Below are 25,138 nucleotides of genomic sequence, written 5' to 3'. Positions count from 1 at the left end.
CTGTTGCAGCTGTCAGCATGTTTGAGTTTCTAAAAAACTAGTACAAACTAGTTTCTCTAAAGAAAACCACATGATTGCTCAAAACTGTCTGTTGCACTCAGAAACACCTGGGTGAAGTGGATAAAAGTTAACCAAGACGGAGGTTCCTTTTGTCTTCTCTCTCCTTTCTTATGTCTTTATACTTTTTCATTCACACACATCCTTCTCTCTCCACCCATCCCTCATTCTGAGCTCCGCTCGCTGCTGCAGGACATCCAAAGGCTGTCCGTTCCCAATGAATGCAAACAATGTTCATGGTTAAAAAGGGCCTCCCCTGCTGTGGTCTGGACAAAACCAAATCCAGTGCCACTAGTGATGACCCCTTGGGGACGCGGCTTGCATTCACTGATCCAGACGTGCGAAGTCGGCTCCCCGCAATACTAATGCCACGGTGCCGTCCAGCTCTTTTGTGAAGTCCACCCCTTATTCATCTATCTCCTTGTTGTGTGGGTGTGTGTGTGTGTGTGTGTGTGTGTGTTAGGGGGGGTTGTGTGGATACATACAAGTGTATGAATGAATGTGTGTGTGTGTGCGTGTGTGTGTGTGTGGTGTGTATCTCTCTCTTTCTGTCGCTCTTTTGCACACACACACACATACATGTTTTAAGCTGAGGTATAATATCTCCCACACTGCTCAGAAATGTGAAAATGCGCGCAGTGGGAGAGTTAGGTCACAGAGAGGACACCATAATACCACCAGACTCTGTCTAACAAGCGCTTTCAGAGCCACACCAAATGTATATACACACACACACACACACACACACACACACAGTCCATTGATTCCCCCGGTGGGCTGCCAAACATTTGAAAAGGGTTTGAGATATACACCACACACACACACACACACACACACACACACACATACACACACACACACACACACACATTATGGCGTAACAAGTGTGAACAGCAGAGCCTACTGACAGCCCAGTCTTTTAGTCTGGTGAAAGTGGCATCACTCTCAAAGCTGATCTATAGCATCAGGCTCTGGGCTTCAATGCTCCATTACAGACCCATAGATCACGCTCTTAGCAGGCCGTCAGCCTCAGTGGGCTGCATTGAACTGAGAGTACGGTGGTGTCCACCATCGTCCACCACTGCTGCAGACCTGGTGCAGTCTCTCAGAGCATATGCTGGTCCAGTTGGTTGACCAAGCTCATCAACCAATCTTATGTCAGTGTGCTTTGACTAGGACAGTACTTCCATTTGGCTACCCACTGACTAACATCTTTTACTTACTGTTTTTTTAAGCTGAGACTGAATGGTGAATAATGGAAGAGCAGGAGGCAGAGACTAGATTCTGGGAGTGAGAGTCAAGTAGGTGACCTTTAAACTTGAAACCCCACACTGCCCCATGAAAGCTCCTGGCGTCTCTCACGACCCGTCACACACACCACGGCTCCTTTGCCAATGGCATGTGGAGGCCGTCTGACAGAGTTCTGGTGTGGTGAAGGAACCCCTCCTCACTTACGATCTCTATCTCTACCCGTTACCCTCTTAATCTCAGTGGCTCCTCCATCTTCTCGTTGTTTACCTCCCTCGCTCTCTCAGGTGCCCCGTCTTTCTATCCCTCTTTTGATTGATTCTGCTCCATTTCCCGGCCTTTCTTTATCTCCCTCCCTCTCTCTCTCTCTATCTCTATTCTCACACAGTCTTACATTATTGATCTGCTCAGCAACTCTACACCCTGTGGCACTTACCAATTCATATCTGTTCTCGCACATTCAAAACCCCACCATACACACACTCATCTCCCACACCGACACCAGTGAAAAAGCTCACGCTCTCTTACAGACATGGTAAAAGATTCTGTCTACATACTGAACCAACCAGCTGAGACACCCCAACAAACCCTCCCCTCCCCCCCTCCCCCCAATCTCACTGTCCACAATAAGCAGCACAAACTCAAGCAGGCTTTTACTGTCTGGACAGATCTGCTCCAGGGTCCCCTCCTTCAGCCATGGGAGAGCCGAAGACGACCCGTGAGCAGCTGCCAGCACTAGTGTGTCCTCAGAGTGCCAGCTGCATGACTCATCAGTTTTTCGGGGAGGACACTTAAGGGGGAGTTTAGGTGACTGCAGGGGCCCATGGTTCAGAAGCCATTAAAACCAGCGCCTCCGCCATCTTACCTGGGGAGGGGTGATAACGGGTCCCTGTTTCTTTTACGATGTAAAGCCGTAAAACTGTAATGACTGAGACTGATTTTAGGGCACTTTACAAATACTTTGGGATGTGCTGTAGGATAGTTGAGTTATAGATATGGCCCCTTCACAAGTATATGAGAGGAAAGTGGTCATGTCTCTAAGACTTCATCTACAGGGTTATTGCTTTATGAAAAGCAATGCAAACTGTAATTAGAAACTTACATATACTCTGCATTATTTGACGAAATGAAAAAGAATACGATGTGCAGCAAGTATCAGCTCTTCGACACAAACTCTGGTGCCTGTTCTTGAACAAAAACAAATATGTGAGGAGAGAAAGCCAAGCAAAGGAGGGAAAGGAAAAGAAAAAGAAAAGAAATGAAAGAGAGGAAGGGAGAGGAGAAAAGAGGAGAGGACAGGACTGCTGGGCAAAGGGTTGGAGGGCATGGTGCACTATTATATTTCCATATTACCGACGAAGAGAAACACAGAGGGTGGACGTGTTAGTGAACTCGTGCGTATGATACTTTCTTGCTGACCATGCCCCCCCCCCCCCCATCCGAGATGCTTTGCATATTCCTGAGAATCAGCCAAGGATTCACAGTCGTCAAAACAAGGTGACAGGGCCCTTCTCAGGAAGAGATTCAGAGACATTCTAAGGTGCGAAACACGCACTCCACACACACACACACACACACACACACACACACACACACACACACTTTGTCTTATCAACCCCACCACCCACACGCTGTCACGGCGACTGCACTAAGAGCCGGCACCTAGAGACAGCAGCCAGGACCAGGAGAGAGAGTGAGAGAGATAGAAGAGAAAGAGAAAGAGAGGGAGAGAGGGAGGGAGAGAGAGAGGGAGAAAGAGAGAGTGAGAGAAAGAGAGAGGGAGAGAGAGAGAGGTAGGGAGAGAGAGAGAGGGAGAAAGAGAGGGAGGGAGAAAGAGAGAGAGAGAGAGAGGGAAAGAGAGGGAGGGAGAGGAGGTGAGGATAAGAGAGGAGGAGGAGGAGGACGAGGAGGAGGAGGATGAGAGGGAAGAGGAAAAGGGGGAGCGATGGTTTAAGGAAGGTAGGGGATTCAAAGGAGGCGCCGCAGGTAAGATTGCAGGGACGCGCTCGCCCACACTTCAATCATCCGTGTCACGCCGCCACGGGTAGGTGATGGGGAGGTGACGGAGGCCGTGTGGAGCAGAGGGGCGAACGCAGCGTGTGTGGAGGGAGGGAGGAGGCCTGCTCTCCTGCACTACTCAAGCACACTGAAAGACTACTGCAACAGAACTTTTCCTGCCCATCCATTTCAAAGTTTCCGTGCAGTTTTATGGTACATTTTTCTAATTATAGTAAAACACAACTAATACACATTACTGTCTACTTCTCAAGGAAGTCTATATTACTGCATATTATTAACACTAAATGTAACCCTTACCAAAACTTCAAGGACATCATCTTATAACTTGTGCTAGTAGAAAAAGTGTATTAAACTTGACAAACTTTCTCCAATGCCACTGGCTGATGCAGGCACTTCATGAAATGTTCCGGCACCTGAAGCAATACAGCTATCCTCACACACCCCGCCCCACACACACACACACACACGCGACCGTGAGACAGCCTGTCCATCTCGGGCCAGCCAGTATTTCTCGGTGACAAAAAGGATGATGAGTACATGATTCACCACACTAGACCATGGGCAGCCAGAGTCAGTTTAAGTGTGTCCTCCACAACGCTTTCTTTTTTTCACCCTCCCAGCCTGGCGAGGCACACTTTTACATTCAGTACCCCACGGTCGCCTCCAGCCCAACTGTCAGGGGTGCTAAAACTTTGATGGGCTGAGCTACAGCTTTGAGATGGTCGGTGAGGTTTACATTCAGCAGCTGATGACCAGGTCTCTCCCTCTGTCTCCGTCTTGTCCTCCAACGTCCACTGCTGCCCATTAATCAGGCCAGGGAGTGTTTATGTGTGTGTGTGTGTGTGTGTGTGTGTGTGTGTGTAGGAGAGAGGTTATCTGTGTGGGGGTGGGTGTGTTTTGTAGATAGACAGAATAATAAAAGAGGAAAGGGAACAAAACGTAGAGGTAATGCTCTCCACTCTACTGTTTCCAGGGCCCCCTGTAACTTGGGTGCCTCTGCGTGTGTGTGCGTGTGCGTGTGTGTGTGTGTGTGTGTGTGTGTGCATGTGTGTGTGCATGCACATGTGTGTGTGTGTGTGTGTATCTGTGCATGAGTGTGCATGTGCACGTATGTGAGTGTGTGTGTGTGTGTCCGTGTGTGTGTGCATTTGTGCGCGTGTGCCTGTGTGTGCCTGTGTGTGCCTGTGTGTGCGTGTGCGTGTATGTATTTGTGCGCATGTGCCTGTCTGTGTGTGTGTTTGCATGTACAGCAGCACTAAAGCACATCTCATCTGCATCTGATGAGGAACAAGGTCAACCCCATGCGGAGCTCTCTACACACTGACAGCTTCTTTTTTTTAACCTACCATTTATTCACTCAACACTTTTAACCGTAATAACACACACACACACACACACACACACACCGCGCCTTCTCCTCCCCTCTCCCCCTCTTCCCATCTCTCTCCAACAGGGAGAACGGTCCCCGGCACCCCCCACTGACATCACAGTCACTCAGAACAAGGGCTGGGTTGAGAGAGGAATGGTGGTACGCAAACAGAAAGTGACACTCAAAGCTAATTACTTGAACTAACTGTCTCCCCTTGTGGCACCGCCGCGTGTGAACAAAGTCAAAACAGAATAAACAAGCAAACGGAAAAACAGAGGTGGCTGCCCCTCTCACCTCTCCGGTTTGTTTGATGGAAAACCTCCTAGAGGGAAAGGAGAGATGGAGAGCGGGGGGGGGGAGGAGTGGAGGACGGGGGGGGTGGGTGAGAGAGGAGAGGAGGTGGGGATGGGGGGAGAGAGGAGAGGAGAGGAGGATGGGGGGAGTGCATCCAAACCAGAAAAACAAATCACCCAGAATGCTACGAGGTGATGTAGGTACTCCTTAATATGAAACAATTAAAAAAAAAGAGAGAGATAGAGAGTGCTGGGGGAGATCATGAGGGAGTGTGAGGGGAGACGGAGAGAAAGAGAGAGAGAGAGAGAGAGAGAGAGAGAGAGAGAGAGAGAGAGAAGGATTTTATCTGGCAGGATACAAATATCAGAGAGTATCTATCAGTGCTAAAAAATTATCAAAATAAAAAAAGAACTGTGACAGTCACATATGCTATGCCTATCTCCATCTTACTTTTTCCTATTTAACACACATACATACATGTGGACAGGAGCGTACAGATATAAGCACAAACACACACACACACACACACACACACACACACACACACACACACACACAGACGAAAGGAAGGGCAAGGCATGTGTATTGGTGGGAGAGGTTTCATCAGCTCAGTGCAGAAGTTTCAGCATTCCTTCTGGAAGTAAACAAAAAAGCCCAGACACAAACACATTATCATTTGACTAGAGTCGAATCTCATGTTTGTGTGGGCCGCACTGCATGATGGGAACGGGGTAAACACTTGGATCAGGCGTTTGAAAGGCAGACAGCAAGCAAGGAGCTCACCAGGGGTTCGTCAACAGTAAGCAACAGTAAAGCAGTGTTTGTGTTTTTGTATCTGTGTGTGGGTGTGTGTGTGTGTGTGTGTGTGTGTGTGTGTCTGTGTGGTGTGTGTGTGTGTGTGTGTGTGTGTGTGGTGTGTGTGTGGTGTGTGTGTGTGTGTGTGTGTGTGTGTGCACGCGGGTATGTGTGTACGCGTGTATGTGTGCATGTGAATGCCTGAGTGTGCTTGAGCATTTACAAGCAAAACAAAAAACAAGCTCCAAGCCTTTGAGATACCACCCGCTCACAACACTTCAAGCTCACAACACTTCAAGCACGGCTGTTCTGGTCTGCACAACACTTTGATGTCCACCTGTAAAACCAGAGAGAGAGAGAGAGAGAGAGAGAGAGAGAGAGAGAGAGAGAGGGAGAGACAGAGACAGAGTGAGAGGGAGAGAGAGAGAGAGAGAGAGAGAGAGAAAGAGAGAGGGAGAGAGAGAGGGAGAGACAGAGACAGAGTGAGAGGGAGAGAGAGAGAGAGAGAGAGAGAGAGAGAGAAAGAGAGAGAGGGAGGGAGAGAGAGAGAGGAGTGCATATTCACTTCTTTTTTTTTAAAGCTTAACAACTGCACCGCCATTTACATTTCTTCATTCGCTACAAGCGCTTTTATCCCGAGCGCCGTCACAAGCACAAAGCCCTTGAAAGGGAGGGAATGATTGTGGGCGAAGTTGCATGTTGAGTAGGCTAATGGCTGCTGCCTCCGGGTTCACCTTGGGGGGGGGGCGACCGCTGGGTGAGTGGGCATGGGGGCAAACCGTGGCACCCAGGCTCCGAGGAATGATCTCCTAATTAAGATTGATCCGGTCCCCCCACACACCCCCTCGGTAGGCGGCAGAGCGCGCTGGGACCGGGGCCCTGATCAATCTAGCGGGGGCCACCCCCATCTTTTATTGGCCTGCACTCATCATCTCTCTCTCTCTCTCTCTCTCTCTCCATCTCCCTCCCACTCAAAGACACCACCAAACTCCCTTACGGTCTCTCCCCATCTCCCTGTGTATTTATTTCTCTTTGTCTGCTACTCTCCCTCTCCCTCCTCCTCCTCCTCCTTCTTCTTCTTCTTCTTTTTTTGTCCCATTTCTTTCTCTTATTCCTGAGCTGAGGACTCCCTCTCTTTTTTTCTCCCTCTCTTGCCGTTTGTTGTTTATAAAGAGCCAGTTATCACTCTGGCATTTTAATGGTCATGCTTACACTGGAAAATATACTCAACTTGAAACAGCACACACAGGACATTAAAAAAAAGGAGCCTATCAGCCCATGAGACTATCAGCCATCTCTACCCTTAAAGGACTCTATGTCACCCCCGTCTCCTTCTACTGTTGTACCAGAGAGTACTGTCCAACCCATCCAGCTCTACTGTTCCACCGGTTTCTTCAACAAGATCTGTCAAAAACTGTGCGAAACAAACACACATAACCTACACTGCTGCCAAGATAAAACGTCTCCACACATCCATCCTCGCTGAGCTCAACTGTAAGGCCATCACACACATTGCAATCACAAAAGCACGGGACATCACTGTACTGCCCTCTGGGTACAGAAAGGCTTGTGTTGGCAGAAGCCTGGTGCCCGCAGCCATAGCAGAACTAAACAGGATAACTCGCTGAAGAAACCGTGGGTCTGGTTTGCTGTGTGCCATTGAGTCTGTTATTGATCGGTGATGTTTTGCTGTATGTACTGTTGTTGGATGCAAAACATAATGTTGATTCTCCTTGTGATGTACAGTGCTGTACAATGACTATAAACAAACTAGCTAACTGTGGTCCTCACAGTTCTCCCACAATGAAATGCTGTGAGGGTGGGAGTACACACGAGAGTGTCCTGTCATGACGAGTCACAGTGATGACAGGAGAAAAGAAAGAGGGAGTTGGGAAGACAGTGAAGAGAACACAACAGAACAGAGCAGAAACCTATCGTAGTGAAATAAAAGATACTAAGCTTGGAAACACACTGGTCCCACGCTACCTGATTGATTCCCTCTTACAACAACGCTCGGATGAATCACAGCCATCAGTAAACCAGTCATGCAAAACACTTAAATGAGCAAATGGCACGCTTGAAGATGTCTCCAGGGAGGACTTCAGTATTACTCATCCCACAATTGACCCCAACCGCCCCCTCTGCATTGACTCTATGACTCTTGCATTGAGCGTAACGTATGCGCCAGAGCAACCCCAGTGAGAAGTCATTACACACAGCTTGTTATGAATATAAGACTCTGTGTCTCCTGCTTGCGTTCTATACAGCAGATGTTCAAGATGAATTCAACACAGCTGAACACGTACATTCTGAATGGTTGGTGTGATTCAGAAGCCGTCGGTTCTTCTGCTTGTTGCACTCAGAGTTGCCGGGGATGAAGAAAGTACCTTTGAACTTGTGGAAGACGGCCCAAAGCTCTGCGATGTCGGTGGCGAAGGTGATGTCGGTGTCCAGCACGATGACCTTCTTGAGGTCAGAGGGCAGCGCTTTGGTCAGCACCAGCTTCATGAGCCCATGGATGCCAGAGTAGTGCTTATTGGGGATCCAGGACACTTCAGACTGGGGAGAGGGAGAGAAGGTGAGAGAGAGAGAGAGGGAGAGAGAGAGAGAGAGAGAGAGAGCGAGAGAGAGAGAGAGGGAGAGAGAGAGGGAGGGAGAGAGAGAGGGGGGGGACAGAGACAGACACAGGGAGCAAAAGTGGGGTAAGTACCATCACAAGTTGAAAGATATTAGTTACACACATCCATGGATTTTATGAATCCAAGTGCATCAGAAGTGTGATAGATGATCGTAAATGAACATAATTCTTCCCAACAGCAGGGCTCACCTTCAGCTCGTCTGCGTCGTAGAAGTCCACACGTACGGCCGGCACCATCCAGGTGTGGAAGAGGGAGGCCAGGATGCGCTGGGCGATGGAGTCCGTGATGAAGTGGAAGTGCAGTGGGTTGCGCCTGTCACACGGACAAACACACAGGACGGGACATCAGTGTCTGTCTTCCAGAGTATCTGCCCTGGTTCTTTCCAGCATGTACACAAATACACATGTCATATGTTCTCACACACACACACACACACACACACTCCTATAATCACACACACTCTCATACATAAATGAAGTTCCTGTTTAAGAGCAAAAGTGTATTCAAGGAAAGGATCTGCGCCTTTGACAGTGGCTGTTGTCTGTATCAGTGCGTGGGCTCCTGTTTAAGAGCAAAACTGGACACAAACTACTTTTTAAAGTGAATGTCTGAAAGGAATGTGAGACTGTCCTTGAAAACATCTGAGACAGAAAGAACACGGCGAGAGAACATAGAGACCGAAGCAGGACAGGGGTTTTTGTCCCCCATTTTAACATTAGATTTTCTATTTCCTGAACTGAAAAGCTAGAAGCCAATTATCTGGCCTCTGTGTGATAGAGAAAAAAACGATTATAAAAAATGTGTATAGCTGAATGGAAGCTTCTTAACCCTGAGCAGAAAGAAGAGACATTGGTTATTTGCTGGCAAGGCTGAGCTCGCAGGTAATTAGACTTTTAACTTTTAACTCGCAGGTAATTCGACTTTTAACTTTTAACATATCAGCTGGTCAATGTGGTGAAAACATCCTTGGTATTATGGCCATAGATGTGGAAGCTGGTATTATCTTGCGCTTTTTTGTTGGTAATACATTAATGCATGGGATGCACATTGCATACACAGATCCCATTTTTCAAAGCAGCACTGTAGAAATCACATGCAATCGCACATTTTTTGTTTTCTTTCTTGATGTGCAGCGCCGTTGCCTGTTGGCTGTCTAAAACAAGCTGACGAAGAGGAGAGGAAGACTGTATGCCTGATAGTGTACTGTAAACACCCACACTACTGTCAGCACTCAGCTCCCTGGGGGGACTGAGAGAGAGAGAGATGACTCATCATGTTCTGACCCGTCCCCGAGCCAAACATGAGAGCCGGAGAGAAGCACCGTGTCACCTCCTTCACTTCCTTCTCCTCCTCCTCCTCAGAACAAAGCGAAAGAGTCACGGCTCCTGCAGCGTTGCTGCCGCTATTCCTCGCGGTCACAAACCACAAAGGGCCCTGGCCGCTCTCTTTTAAGTGCAATTAGCACTGCTGCGGGCCTCGTGTCTGTTCGGATGTCTTATTACACTGTATGTGTGTCAGAGATGTGCTCACTCACACACACGCAAACACACACACACACACACACGCTGCGCCAAACTCGCTCTGAGCACTCAGCTGTCACACTGCATAGGCATACTATATGTAGCGGTTACACTACATGTCCCTCTGTGTGTGTGTGTGTGTGTGTGTGTGTGTATGTTACTACTGTGGGAGATGAGCAGCCATCACCATGGTACCACACACCAGCATGTACGACACACAATCATCAGACAGTAAACCAGCACCTGATCTTAAGGCTGGCTAGCCATGTTTGATTCCAGTGACATGGGCGTCTGTTTGGGATCTCCTTTGTGGTTACAGATGGGTGTCTGTCTCTGTACTGAGGTGATGTTATTGTGCCTCAGATACAAAGGCATCCAGCAGAGAGGCTTCACAGCCTCTTCCCGTCATCAATGGGGAAGTGATGTCAATATGGCCACAGGCTCAATCTGTATAGTCATTAGTTCAATGAGCTTGAAATTTTCGTCTCATCCATATCCTTGCCTTCCCTTTTTCCTGTCATATTGCTTTCTTTCTCTCTCTTTCTCTCGCTCCTTCTCTCTCTTCCGCTCTCTGTCGCTATCATTTACCAAGTCTCCCTTTCATGTCTACCTTTAAACTGAATACAAGGACTTACAAGGGCAATTCGGAATTTCCAACTCGGCAAACCCATTTCCTTGCTGGTCTGAGTGAGCTCACACTGCGCACAGAAAATAAACACAACACTCCAACAGCTCCTGTTAGCCTGGGCTTAAACACCACGCTGTCAACCACTGTGTCACAACACCACGCGAGCAGCCTCGTCTTACCGGGTTCTCGCCTGGGTCGCCTCCAGCTCCCCATAACACTTTCCCCTGACATATTCCCACTCTCCACTTAGGGTTACACAGGCAACAAGAAACACCACATGCACAGATGTCGTGAGAGGACCAGGTCACAGGCACTGAAAAACAGCAGGTTTACATGTGTCTAGACATTTCCCACCTGACTGTGAGAGTGCAGGTGACCTTCTGGGTCATGTCCCCTGCTCTCATCAGCCCGGTAGCTAGAGGAGGGGCCTTCCAGGGGGCTGTGTGTACCATAGACACTATATACGTATATGGTGTGTACAGTGACACAAAGCCCCCGCGGCAGCTCGACCAAAGAAAAGCAATATGCTGCAGTAATTGGGCCCCGAGATTGCAGTTCTGCAACACCAGAGATGTCTTATTTAAACCTGTTGTCACTGGCTGCCCTGGCTCAGACACACACACACACACACACACACACACACACACACACACACACACACACACACACACACACACACACACACACACACACACACACACACACACACACACACACACACACACACACACACACACACAAACACACCAACCTGAGAACTACCCATTTCAAACTAGAACTTGTGTTCAGGAACCTGTGTGTTAGCATCACTATGAGCTGCATGTTTTTTCGAGGGGGAGGTAATTTGGCAAATGGGTGCCCCCACCACCTTTCATTTAGCTCTGGCTTGTTCCTCTCTCGCGCGTTACGGTAATTAAGACACCATTTTGTTAAGAAGCTGCAGGTGCACACCAACAAATGAGGTCTGAGATTGTTTAGGGCTCACTCCACAACGGAATAAACAGCTGAATATAACTCACATATGCAAACGTCAATACAGGCAGCAACAAAGATATGATTGTGGTAATTAAAGAGACATTACAGAGCTTTTGTCTAAAAACTGGCAAGCTAACTACCCAACAGCTAACAGACTTGCTTTGCAAATACCAACTACAGTACAGATAGCAAACAAATGTATTTAGGCTATAATAACACATATACAACCATAGAAAATAAAGAATAAAAAAACTAAATCTTGCTTTCAGCAACAATGTATGATTACCAGCAGCACGCAAACTGAAATGTTTGGTGCATGATCTCCGTCCTTCTTCCAAAAGGTATTTCCCATCCAACGTCAAGAAAGGTGAAAAACACTCATCCTTTATACCTTCCTAGGTCACCCATTATCAGTACAGATAAATGTCTCTCATTCTTTTGATCTGGAAAAGAGAGTTCAGCCAAGCTCAGCCAACAGGCTCCACTAGGGTAACACCTAATTCAGCAGAAGTACCAAAAAGCTCAAACTCATTTAACTCCAGACATCCCAAAGTAAATAAAACACTCATCTGAAAGGCAAAAGAAACCCCACAAGCCTCAGGTGAATCACACGGTTGTATAATCGCAGGCACGTTTCACTTCGATCTGATGACAACCAGCGACCCTTAAATCCAATTTTTACGCAAAAAAAAGATGAAAGGAACTGTTTTGTCCTCCACAAGACGCAGCATTGCGCAGATGACTTTAAACATTGTGGGAAATATTTGATTATACTGCACCTAGGGGCAAGTTATCATTACCCATGCAGCTAGGAGACAGTTACCATGGGAAAAGGTCACTCCGCTGTGAGTCATCCAGCCTGCAATGCACATTGGGTAATCAGGTGGAGAGGGAAAGCGCCTTATACGTGGGCTAATAATGTCAGCACCCTCTTACCTGCTGGGATGGCATTCATTTGTCATCGGGAAACAACCACACCACCACAGCAAAAATATGCAAGCAGAGGAATTCATTACGCACAGATTCAGCTTCCTCACAGGGTGCTTGTGTATTGTTTCTTGTGCGCTTGTTTTTCTTTGTTTCCTAATCTCTGTTGTATCCCTTCTTTCAGGGGTCTTGTTAGAAATCAGTTTTGTTTCTATATATTCAACTATGTATGGGTGTGTATTTATTCAGACTATGACTGATCATGATATGAAGGATGATGTATCGTGTGTGTGTGTGACTGAGAGAAAGAAAGAAAGACATACACTACACTGTACACCTTACGGTGGTTTTGCACTATACATCTTACACTGTACATAACCGTATTGTATTGCATTGTATTGTATTGGTATCGTATTGTCTGTTTGTATCGTATTGTCTGTACGTATTGTCTGTACTTATTGTCACTATGTGAGCTGCAAGATACCTGAATTTTCCCACGGGATTAATAAAGTATCTATCTATCTATCTAAGAGAGAGAGAGAGAGTGAGAGAGAGAGAGAGAGGGAGAGAGAGAAAGAGAGAGTGAGTGAGTGTATTGTATTGTAAGGGGAGAGTAAAGGGAAAAACACTTAGTGTAATATAAGCATTATGTCTTATTTTTAAACATAGATGTGCGGGCATCTGTAAGATATCTTGGCCGTAGGGGTTAACAACATAAAGACACTTCAGAAAACACAAACTTTTTGCAAAACACAACATTTCAGAAAACGTCGACTTTTCACAAAACATTACATTTCACCAAGACTACAGAAACGGCGGGACGACACTTCTTGTTTATGATTAGACAGAACCCAAGTCCTACCTTTTTTCCGCCTTTGTGAAATGTTGTTGTCGTTTGTGAAATGTTCTTGTGCTTTGTGATGTCGTCTTTTGAAAAACGTCACTCTGTTTTGTGAAATGTCGCTGTGTTTTGACCCTCTGGGCCACCGTAGTAAGATGCACAAGACAAAGAGCATATATCAGCACAAAGCAGTAGTAAATTATGGAGTAGCTGCATGCAGGATCTCGTCTCTGCACATCAAATTTCATTTGGGAAAAGCACACAGACTCTCTGAAGCTTGGCTGTCAGCATTATGTCCGCTCCGTTTCCTAATTGCTAAATTGAAATCATTATTGAGCACTGAAATAGTTTGCCAACTAATCAAGGCCTTCGCTCCTTGCGTGCTCATTATCTAGGCTCATTATCACACTCTAAATCTTCTGCCACATGTAATTACCTGAGTAATAAACTATTTATTACACTGTTCATAAAGGCATAAACTGTTTATGGGGGTAATGGCTCATGTTTGACCAAAATGAATGCATTAATGTTTAATGAAATCATTTTGCGAGTGACTGCAAATCCAAGGTTCTGGGTGTGCAGAGTGTCAGACACTTTTCTTTTTTTTATTGCAGACTGCAAATGGAACGCCATGGAAGGATACGGAGTGCAAGAAACTGACTGGTTTGCATTTGATCATACTCTGTCTCTGCCTACAAACGTTAAAATGGCCTCAGTTGCTGCCTTCTCTGATATCTTTGCACTGTCTTCCTGTTGTTCACTCTCTCACACTTCCCCCGTCTCTCTCCCTCTTGCTTGCGCGCCTTTCTTTTTTGGACATTGAGTGAGGGGCACGAGGAACAGACGCTGGGTGAGCGTGGGGCTGAGGAGAGTATATGTGTGTGTGTGTGTGTGTGTGTGTGTGTGTGTGTGTGTGTGTGTGTGTGTGTGTGTGAGCGTGGGGCTGAGGAGAGAGAGCTGGGGGACATTTTTACACAAGAGTTCACGGGGTGGTGTTGCCTGGCAACAGGGAGTAGGCGGCTGGCGTGGCATCCGCATATTCAGATTGAAGAGAGAAGGACAACAGTATGGCCCAGCTGTCGGTCTCTCTCTCTGTCTCTCTCTCTCTCTCTTTCTCTCCCTCTCCCTCTCTCTGTGAGGGAGGGGTGGGGTGGGGGGGGGCAACCATAAAGGAACATAGGAGCAACCTCATAATGACATCTGCTTAATAGGCTAACGCAAACGGAATGGAGTATACATTTTGTCAGTGAAAATGTTGACATTATCTCCAAGTCATTATCTGTCACACATTGACTGGTGTTTAAAACGTTCACAGGAGTTCATTATTACATCATGAAATGGAACCTTCAGTTAGCAACATTCTAATCAGATATTTGTGATCGTGGTCCTCAAAGGGTAAATGACAATGATGAAATGAACACCAGACTGTGGAATGAACTTGGTGCAAAACAGCAGCACTGGCAAAGAGACTGAACCTTTTTTCATTATGTGAGAGAAAACACCTACCGATGAAACAGGACAGACTTGACCAGCGTCACCACGTCCCTGCTGGCATTGTAGCCTGCACACACAATCGCCACATGGATCGTCTGCAGAGAGCAAGAAAGAGAGAGTGTGTCAGAGACATAGGAAAGAGAGAGAGAGAAAGAGAGAAAGAGAGGGAGAGTGAGAAAGAGAAAGGTTATGACAGAGAGAGTGACAAACGAGGACAGGAGAAGAGGCAGGGAGGAATGCAAGAGGAAGGCGAGATAGAAAGAGAGAGAGAGGTGGGAAAGGAGGGTAGTTGAAATTCATTTAAAAGCTCTTTCTGAAACATTTTAAGAAGCATATTTTATATGTCTGAACAAGAGTGCATTAAAACTGCCCTTTAAGCACAAAGCACCAGTTAAAGCTTTTCAGGATTTGCGCAAGGGGGGAATGACTTTCACTTCAGGCTAAATGAACCAGTGGGACTGACGCTTCCCAAGACTGATTCAACACTGCTCCACAAAATCATGGAGGCCAGTGAAATATCCCTAACCTCAAAAAAGCATGATACAATCACCCCTGTTTGACCACCACTGTTATTAAATAAATTAAGGAGTCATTTCGAACATCTATTTCCTAACACTGAGTAAATTGATATATGACTGCTCTGCTTTCTCAAGCTAGTACTCAGAGCCCTGCAGTCTTAATGTTGACAGACCCATTTGAGTGACAGGTGTGCATGTTTGGCCCATCTATACTACCCCCAGGGTGCCGCTGGGTCACAGTAACCTAGCAGCAGCCAATCCATATCAGTCTGGGCTCAAGGCAACAAAACTGCTGCCCAATGACTCCACAGGTGGCACATGTCTCAAAATGCTTAAATCAGCATAGTGGTTCGGGAGCTGTGGTTAGCCATTTCTGCGTGGCATTTTCTATACAGACACTTTGAGGGACACTAACTGACACTTGGCAGACTCTCTGACCTAGGACCAGCTCCACTGGGAGGGCTATGCAACATTTCATTTCCTTTCCCAGACCTCTGCAACTGCTCTTCATGTGCTGGGTATATTCTCCAAACCACATGGGTAGATGGTGGAAAGGGGGTAAATAGGTGTTAGAAGAAGAGGGGGGGGGGGGGGGGGTGGTCAGCCCCCAAGGGGTTCCGCCATTCAATCACACCCCGTATTGATTTTATAAGAGGGGGCTGTGTGGTCACTGGAGCATCAGACTGCAGAGATTAGAGCCAACCGGCACGAGAGTGGCAGAGGAGAGGAGGAGAAGAAGAGATGGATAGAAGAGATGAGGCTGCTTTTAGATTTTTAGATGGGTCCTCTCTAAAAAAGCTGCTTTTGTTTTATCCTAATGGTAGTTGTGAAAAACATGCCCGACAGCCCACATTTGGTGGCAAAGAAAATGGATGAGAGGGATGTAGGAGTTGGGGGGGGGGGGGGGGATTTTTTCTAAAGGGCGGCTGTAAAAAAGAACCTTGAAGCTTAAATCCTAAAGCTAGCTCCAAAACCCATGGTCACATTAGCATTACAATCACAACAGCTTTGTGTCATCAGCAGTGAAGCGCCTCATTTGGGCAACAACAAAACAGACTAAGGTGTAGGAGACCAGTTTTTCCTCTTACGTGCGAGAACCAGACCAGAAAGGGTTAATATTTCATTAGCACACTGGCATGGTAATTAGGTCGGTGTAGCGTGCTAATGGAAGTCACAAAGGAGTTTTAATAAGGCCAGACCTTGACCTGATTAGCTGATGCCCCATCCTCCCAGCTCCAATATGCTACAATGCAAATACCCTTCTGGCACCATCACAGGACCAGCAGATTAAGGGAAGGAAATGGCATTTGTTATGACTACGGCGTCCTTCTCACTTTCTTGCCTCAATATCAGTTCTGTCATTTTATCATAGTTCTATTTTCCTTCTTGTCTCTTTGAAAATGTGATTTGAGAGCTGTCATGTATGTCATGTACAGTTAGCTAATTTGAACTGAATTTACTGAAATAACATAATAACTAGATGGTGTCTAGATTCAGCAATGCACTAAGGCTGGTATCTTTATGTGGTGCTCATAGGGCAAAGTCTTCATCTTAATGGCTGTGTTCCGCTGTGTTTCACTTGAGCCAAGTTAAGGTTTTGTGTGGCTTAGGCCCTAGTGCGTGTGTGTGTGTGTGTGTGTGTGTGTGTGCGCGTTCTCACCTCACACTTGTCAACCACTGGTTCCTGCGCACACTCTGAGCCGTTGCCGGCGGTAGCGGCGCGCTGGCTCTCGTTGTCGCCCGTGCCCTCCTCATTGGAGTGTGTGGACGAGTGGTTACCATGGTGGCCCGTTTGGTGCGGGCGGGAGAGGCTGCGGGGCGGCTGGCCGAGCTCCTTCCTCAGGGCGCGGTTCTCCTCCTCCACCTCACGCACGCGCAGCTCTAGGGCCTGATGCTCCCCGGCTCCACCAATCAGAGGGGAGGACTGGGGCTCCAGAGGCCACAGGGGGAGGGACCTCACTGGGAGGGAGGGGCCAAAGAAAGAGAGAACAAGAGAGAAGAGAGAGAAGAGAGAGAATTCAGAAACCAAACAGCCTGGACACTCTGCACATTGGTAAGGATTCAGATGGAACGGGTAGGAGTGTAATAGAACAAACGGCCTGAATAGCCTAAACAGCTATGGCTGCCACCTTGGCTGTGTCCTATAATCGCCAAGGAGTTGCCATAACAGCCACAGCGACCGTATTCAGCCATGTTCACAATGCCAACCGTATTAGCAGATCGGCTAATTCAGCCAGTGTAATATGACAGAAAGCTGTTCTCCCTGCTGTTAGCCATCAACAGGGATGAAAAATACAAAGAAACAGAGAGGTGCATGTTCACATAAAAACCCCTCAACATCCCTAAAAACATTCACGGAGAAAAGCAGTGAAACAGATGTCACGACTGCCTTTCACAAGAAGAGCATAAACGCTCTGCTCCATAATACCCCAAGTGCCATCCCCATTTTGAATGGTTTGGAGAGGCCCCCTCTAATGAGAGGTGAGAGCTGTGGCATAGATTGCAGAGGCACTGGCACGCGCTGTGAACCGAACAGACTCTTTTTGGGCTAACTGGAAACGACAACACCAACCAGAGGGTCTCGAAGTGAAAAAAATAATTAAATCTTTAACCATGCTGACATTCACCTCTTAAAAAACAACACGTGCAAGCAACACAAGAGCATTAAAAACGTGCTAATAAAATGAACAGAGAGAGAGAGAGAGAGAGAGAGAGAGAAATATAGAGCAAGAAAGAGGAAGGGAAAAAATGGGAGTGAGCAAGAGAGTGAGTGAGTGGTGTGTGTGAGTGAGAGAGAGAGAGAGATGGAGAGATGGAACTTGCTCATGCAATTTAATAGTCCTCCATTTTCAGCATGAGTCATTAACAACATCAGGACTGATAAGGAGTCCCCCACATCACCCTCACACACACACACACACACGCACACACGCACAAACACACACACACACACACACGATGGTCACCAAGTCTCTGCAAGCACTCTCTGATGAGCAATGAGTTCCGCTAACAGTCACTCACTGACGACGAGTTCCACTAGCCCACTGCGGAGAGAAAGAAATCTGCTTCTAGACTTTTAACAACTGTCTGATGGGCCAACCGAGTCCTTTCCATGTCCTTTGCAGTTCTGTAATCGCTCAATCAGTAGCCAAGCTGCCAAGATTTACAAGCTCTAATTTAGGGGGTGAGTCAATTTCCGCCCTACTGGAAAAGCATGAAACGGGAAGATGAGTGAAGAATAGAGAGGAAAAGAAGAAGAAAGAAGGTGAATGAAGAAAGAAAGCGAATGAAAAGGAAAGAATACGTGAAGGTGAAGCGGAAGAGAATAAAGATAAAGGAAGAAAGAAAGTGATGGCTCCTTCTGCAGCCCCAGACACAGTGGCTGACTCTGGGTCAATCCAAAACACCATGCATGCATTTATTATATCGGCACATTCCACCTACACACACACACACACACACACACACACACACACACACACCCCTCAGAGTCCCACCCAAGCAAACACACACATGTGCAAACAGCAGCAAAAGAGCATAGTGCAGGAGCATAGAGTGTAGGAGCTGTTATTACTGGTATCGATCAGAGGCAGGAGATGGATGAATCTCCGGGATGATGACATCACTCACCCCGACCGCAAGAACAAAAACACACACCACAAAGACCCCGTGCCCCTTTCCGACCGCAGTTTGGCTCAAGAGAGATGTGGCGAACGGAAAGAAATAAGAGAGAGATGGAGGGGGGGAAAGACAATAGCAGACCCACCAGGGCTTGGCCGTTTATTACACTGTGTTTTTTTTCCGTCTGCAGACAAAGATCTCAGCAGAGACAGCAGGGGAGGAAACAAGAAATAGATGGAGCAAGCCAAGGCACTGGAGAAGACACCTCGTCCCAACAGACCAACCATTTTAAAAAGCAATAGAGAAAGTCCAGCACAGGTCTCCAGGCCACCATTCAGCAGCGGTGGTGCCAGGAGGGAGCCGCAAACATTTCCAAGCGACTTTCTTTTTTTACAGCCACTGCTTTGGGTCGTCTGCTTGTGTTGTGTCGTGTTGCTTTCCTGTCAAACCGTACTGATTCTTCAACGAAGGTACACTTATGCTGAGCAAAATGGATAGTGGTTGAATAGTAAGTGGCCTCTAGAAAAAAAAAACTGGAAAACACGGCTCATTGTTTTATGTGGACATATTGTTTGTATCGTTTGTGTAGCTATCAGGGCGCAAAACAGACGTGAGTGTTGCTTAAGTCTGGCAAAATGTGCGAGGCCATGTGTTGTTTCATTTTCACACTAATGCCTCAAGTCCCCTATCCACAAAATCCATCCCTCTGCCCCCACCTTCCATTCCAACAACCCCCCTCCCTCCCCCCCGCAATAAAAAAGAACCAGTGGGCCAATGGATCCATCCGAGCAGCAGGGCCAGAGCGCCTTCTGCTGTGTGCCTCGGCCAAGCTGTGATTCATTTGTGGAATGACGCGCTTTGAGTTAAGTCCCGCTGAACTGGCCCAAGCAGGCATTTGTTACCGAGGCCCAGTCACCGGCTCTGGCATGGCCGGGCCAGCAGTCGCACCTGGTCTTCCGGCGCTGCCGGTGCCATTTCATTTGGCTGGCCGTTCCCCCTGCCACAGAACAAAAAAAAAAAAGAGAATAAAAAAAAATAGAAAAGCCTGAAATCAGCTTACGGGAAGAGATAAGGCAAGTTAATGGATTTAAGTGATTGGGTTGCTCTCGCTTTGCACAACCACAAAGCATTAAATCACACATGTTCGACTTAGTGGAGTAGAGGCATTTGTATGCCTAGATGGGAGACAAGCGAGGCGGAGAGACATCTCCCAATATTGTTGAAGAACTACAAGATGAAAGCGCGTCTTCAAACATCATTAGCATTCATTTGTGTCATTTAAAAAGACAATGCCACCTCTGTGGAATAGTGCCATCAGTCATGAGTGGCCCTCTGGAATCCCTGGGTAATAGTCTAGAGTGTGACAAGAACTAATGGTTCCTTGTGATCTAAATGCAGTTCAACCATGAATACAGCACGCAGTAGGTGCATGGCGTATGGATTTAATGACATGTAAGGAGGCCATTTGCAAACCGCCAGATGCACCAAGTGCAAGACTGTTGTAGTCGACAGCAAGAGAAGCTTGCATGTCCTTCTCTGCCTGTGCTTAGCAGATGAGCCAGGGCGAGGGTGAAAAATAATGAAATAAAAACAGAACTTATCAGAATTGCACAGCACACATTCGAGGAGTGGTTCCAGAACCTGAGAGCCAAACGTTTGGAGCCGCTCGGCCCCTGTTTGATCACATGAGTCATTGGGCTGTTTTGCATGCTGTGGTCCCTGTGCGGCCATGTGCGCTGGGTTTAATTGCCATCGCCTTTCAGGGTCCAGCCATGCATCTGCATTGCCAAGGAGACATCTGCCCGATGAAAGCGAACCATCCCTCACCCAAGTGGCATCCACTTCCACAGCAGCGACTACCAATAACCTGCTCGGGGAAATGGCATGTGACCCCCATGTTGTGGGAAAAAAAATAAAAAAACAAAAACACAAAACGGGCGGCTGCATGGTGACTGGGGCTCCCAAAATGGTGTAGTGGTGCGAGCTATGGCCCTACAGGGGAAGGGTTCCATTTTGCTTGTTTGTTTTTCTGCAATCATTTTTGCCGCTGGGCTTTTGTCATTTCTGACAAGTACATCTTCACCTCTTGTCTGGACGTGAGGCAGGACGGGTGGCGGCATGTGGGTATGTTTGTGCACTGGGTTTGACGGATGAATGTTGATCTCTGAAGCTCTTCAGTGGCAGAGGTGTGTATTCACGTGCATATGTGTGTGCGTGTGTGTATATATATGGGTGTATGTGTGTGTGTGTGTGTGTGTGTGTGTGGGCATATGGTTCCATGAGTGGAGCGCGAACCCAAGGTGTCAGCACACATCTGTATCAGGCGCGGGTACGCTGGAACGGCGCCTGGACTGATCTTGCTGTGCTTTTAGTTTAATAATAACTCCGCTTCCTCAGCGGCCCAGTCCAGCCCCGCGGCAGGGAAGAGACACTGAGAGGGGGAGTGCCCGAGACCAGACCTCAGCTGCAGCCTTCCCTCTGTTCTCCCACCGGAAGCCACTCATTTGTGCTCAATTACATTACATTACGTTTATAATTAATTGCTTCAGACTTCTGTAAGCCCCGTCCGCGGAGAGTGGCTGCATGTACATTACAAACGTGCGTTTAAAAGCGTTCCCCTAGGCCGCCTCTGGTTAACAACTACACGTGACGGGGTCGAGAAAGCAAGTGACCTACTTTCAAAGTTTGGGAAACCTGGGCCTTCTGTCACACCTGCAGGCCTAAGACCAAAGCATGCTGCTAGGCCTCGGCTGCTACTTAACCATCTTACAACAGACAGACAAGGGTTTTCCAGCAGGAAGCTAATCTCGGAGCCAGGAAAGCAGTAGGTGGCTTCGACCTGCTGACACATTCGGACATGGAGCTTACAACAGTGGTATGGTGAACCCCTTTTATTGATGCACACAAGAACTGATTAACATGTAAATGGTGTCACGAAAGAAATACACAATAAAGTGTTGAGCATAGATGATTCTGAAGGAAAAAAAAGAGAGAGAGAGAGAAATCAGTGTGGATGAGTGACTGTAATTACGCTTCAGTACATTATGCACCCGCTTTTCATAGCCAAGGTTTAGCTGTACCAGTGCTCAGCCTGAAACAATGATTCCAAATGCAATGACAGACGCAAAGGGCAACTCATCTGATACTGGTAGGCATCTGTGGTGGAACTACAATGAGTCGTCAGGCAAGTGTGAAAATATGGGAGAATTGTGAGAGCAAATGAGAATATATATAACAGAGGAAAGAGGGGTAAGTTGCAGAGAGAGAGAGAGAGAGCACCATGAACCACACCCTCACCATAGTAAAGGAACGCCAAGATCATGAACACATCACCAAGTAAACAAAACACGCCCAATATTATCAATTGAGCAAAATTGACTACACAATTTGCGTGACAATAAGTCGGACATTGTCAGTGACTTATTCAACTCGAATTCTCGATTTAACTAGAGAGAGAGAGAGAGACAAAACGGTGAAGAAGGTGAGGCAGAGAAGGTGGCGATGACATGTCCTACTGGGTCGAAGTGTGGGAAGTGGAGCCAAAGTGAGATAACAGAGCAGAGATTACCGACCGCTTCATCTGTGAGCTACTCTAGGGCTACTAGGGCTCATACATACACACACATGTACACACACACACACACACACACACACACAAAGGAGATAGAAGTTTCACTGCATCACCATTTTGCCAGCTGGCATTCCACATCCAAATGCTCTACTGTGCAGCACAATGGGCACCAGCAGGGCCTTCCACATTCCGGATTCTTCCCATAAGATAACCGGCCCCAATAATAGCTGAACAAGGCTTGCGTGTGAGAACGAGTGTCCCAATTAAAGAAAGAGAGGGAGAGGATGAGAGTGAGGGAGAAGGATGCTTTGTTTCCCTGACAGACCCTAAATTAGGCTGCATATTCATGAGGGAAACGTACACACACACACAGCGGTCTTTGCTGCTATGCTTTCACACACACAGATACACACACACACACACACACACAGCGGTCTTTGCTGCTATGCTTTCACACACACAGATACACACACACACACACATTTTTTTTGACACGGCAGGTTTTATGTGGGTTACAGGAACAGAGCGGAGCATGACAGGGTACGTCATGCTGACTGATAAAAGAATACTAGCACGCACGCATATGCATACGCACACGCACACACACACACACACACGCGCACACAAGCACACTCACATCGTTCAACAAGGTCAGCGAACTGAGGATAGCTGCAGAACTACTGAGCATTAGAGCAGAGAAAGACAGTGATGAGAGGCATTTCATCTTGACTCCGAGAAGCAGACGCAGCGATGTGCGAACTGGTAAAAACCCCCAACAAGGCAACACCACTCTTTTGAGCGAGTGGCAATGCACTTACGCCAACTGCACTCAATAATGAGCTCTTCAACAATGACAAGCATTCAAAACCCCAGAAAAGGTCACGGACTGTCCATCAAATCACAGGCTTTCTCTCCCCCTGTCTCTCTCTTGAACAAGCTTGTCTGCTGTGGAAAGGTTAGGCCCGCAGGTTCCATAGCAATGGATCTGCAGGCGAGATAGAAAGCTGGAGAGGCCCTTCTGCAGATTTAATAAGTGCGAGAATCGTCTGAGAAGTAGACGGTAGTGACTGCTGCGAAGTATCGCCGACGCTAAAATCCTATCCAAAAAATCTCACAGGCATAAACAAGCTCCGCCGGCCGCCAAGAAGGCCCAATTAAAGCGCTGAATGCGCCCGGTTCTTGTCGGAGCCGCTGCAGTGTCGGAGAAACAGATAACTACAGGATCGGCTCACAAGCTGCTAATTTAATACACCGAGGGCCCACTCTTCCTGATCAGGCAAATACCCACTCAATTTACGACTGCTTCGTCGCCGGAGTGACACTCAATTTGTACAAATTTTGCGGCGCGTGGCTGACAGCGAAGACACAAACGTTTGTCAGCTCTTTGTAGCTTCCGCTGGGAATCCATTCCTTTGAGAAAGAGAGCGAGATGGAGAGAGAGAGAGAGAGAGAGAGAGAGAGAGAGAGAGAGAGAGAGAGAGAGAGAGAGAGAGAGAGAGCGCGAGAGAGAGAGACTGTGACAGAGAGATAGAATCTCCCCATCAGAACGACACATTCATGGGCGCCTCTCCCTGTTTCTGAGCTGCGTGACCTGGGGGTGGAGAAGGGCACCCCCGTCTCTCTGGCTGCGCATACGAGATCAAACAGATCAAGTGAATATATTGCAGCAAGGAAGGAGGAGGAGGAAAGGGAAGGGAAGGAAAACACAACATGGTTTTTACTCAAACATCTAGGCACACGCCTATTCTTCTTTTACCTGTACCTTCCAGTAGTCCAGTGCATGTGTGTGGTGTGTGTGTGTGTGTGTGTGTGTGTGTGTGTGTGTGTGTGTGAGAAAGACCATTCTTCAGGGTGACTGTGCGGCATGTGGCTGAGTCCCTGCTAGAAGTGTCCTCTGACAAGCGTTCTCCTTGCTCAGTCAGAAGTGTGAAAAGTGCAAACGCTGAAGGAAAGGCTTAGTGGAGTTGGCGAACACTGCATTAGTCTTACTTGACACCAATTAGCTTTGCAGGGGCCACCAGTCAACAGTGCTTGTGACTGCATTTTCCAAGCGACGGAGAGAAATAGTCTATTAGGTCGCTTTTCCCCCCTCTTTCCTTAGTCTTTCCTTGTTTCATCTGGGGTTTCATTGACAGCTCCCCAAACTTTTGATTTTTCTGTGACCTTTTCAAACTCTCAGGTGATAATCCTGTATTTTAGAGCGACAGAAGATCATATCGTATTCATTTCGGTCCCATCTTGACATAAATATGACACGATCCTCAGCCAACACAAACATGTTGGGGGGAAGACAGCCTGACATTTCAACCAAACGATCAAGCAAAGGCATCAACAGCTTTTCCAAGTTAGGGAAACAGAATGTGATAAGAAATACTAACAGAATCGGACAGGCTGGGTGACAGCTGGAAAAAGATTCAGGGCTTATGGTAGGATCGCTTCAGTTTTCCCTTTCAAATTAGAAATGCCCTCGCCTTCTCCCCTTCGCCCAAAATATTAAATAAGAACTTCTTCATAAAAGAAAGGGACACAAACTATTGAGTCAAATAATTACTTTGCATGCCCCAGTGGCTGTGGGTTCCCTTATAGACACAGTTTGTAAAGTGAGGGGGAAGTTTCTCACAG

The 25,138-nt window shown here is 47.3% G+C and overlaps 1 protein-coding gene across 1 annotated transcript in view; it reads right to left on the bottom strand.

Moving 5' to 3' along the window:
* large1 (LARGE xylosyl- and glucuronyltransferase 1) overlaps positions 1–25,138 on the bottom strand; it is a 61,422-nt gene that overhangs the window by 18,250 nt on the left and 18,034 nt on the right. The window contains exons 4-7 of the mRNA XM_012841398.3: positions 16,985–17,283; positions 14,819–14,901; positions 8,610–8,733; positions 8,170–8,341 (exon numbers count right to left, since the gene is read on the bottom strand). Coding sequence (XP_012696852.2) covers positions 8,170–8,341; positions 8,610–8,733; positions 14,819–14,901; positions 16,985–17,283 — 678 coding nt within the window. The remainder of the gene's footprint in view (positions 1–8,169; positions 8,342–8,609; positions 8,734–14,818; positions 14,902–16,984; positions 17,284–25,138) is intronic.

Source organism: Clupea harengus, chromosome 16 (genome assembly GCF_900700415.2).
Source record: "Clupea harengus chromosome 16, Ch_v2.0.2, whole genome shotgun sequence".
Lineage (NCBI taxonomy): Eukaryota > Metazoa > Chordata > Actinopteri > Clupeiformes > Clupeidae > Clupea > Clupea harengus.
The sequence above is the reverse complement of the archived record's forward strand: the minus strand, read 5'-3'. Positions and strand labels throughout refer to the sequence as shown.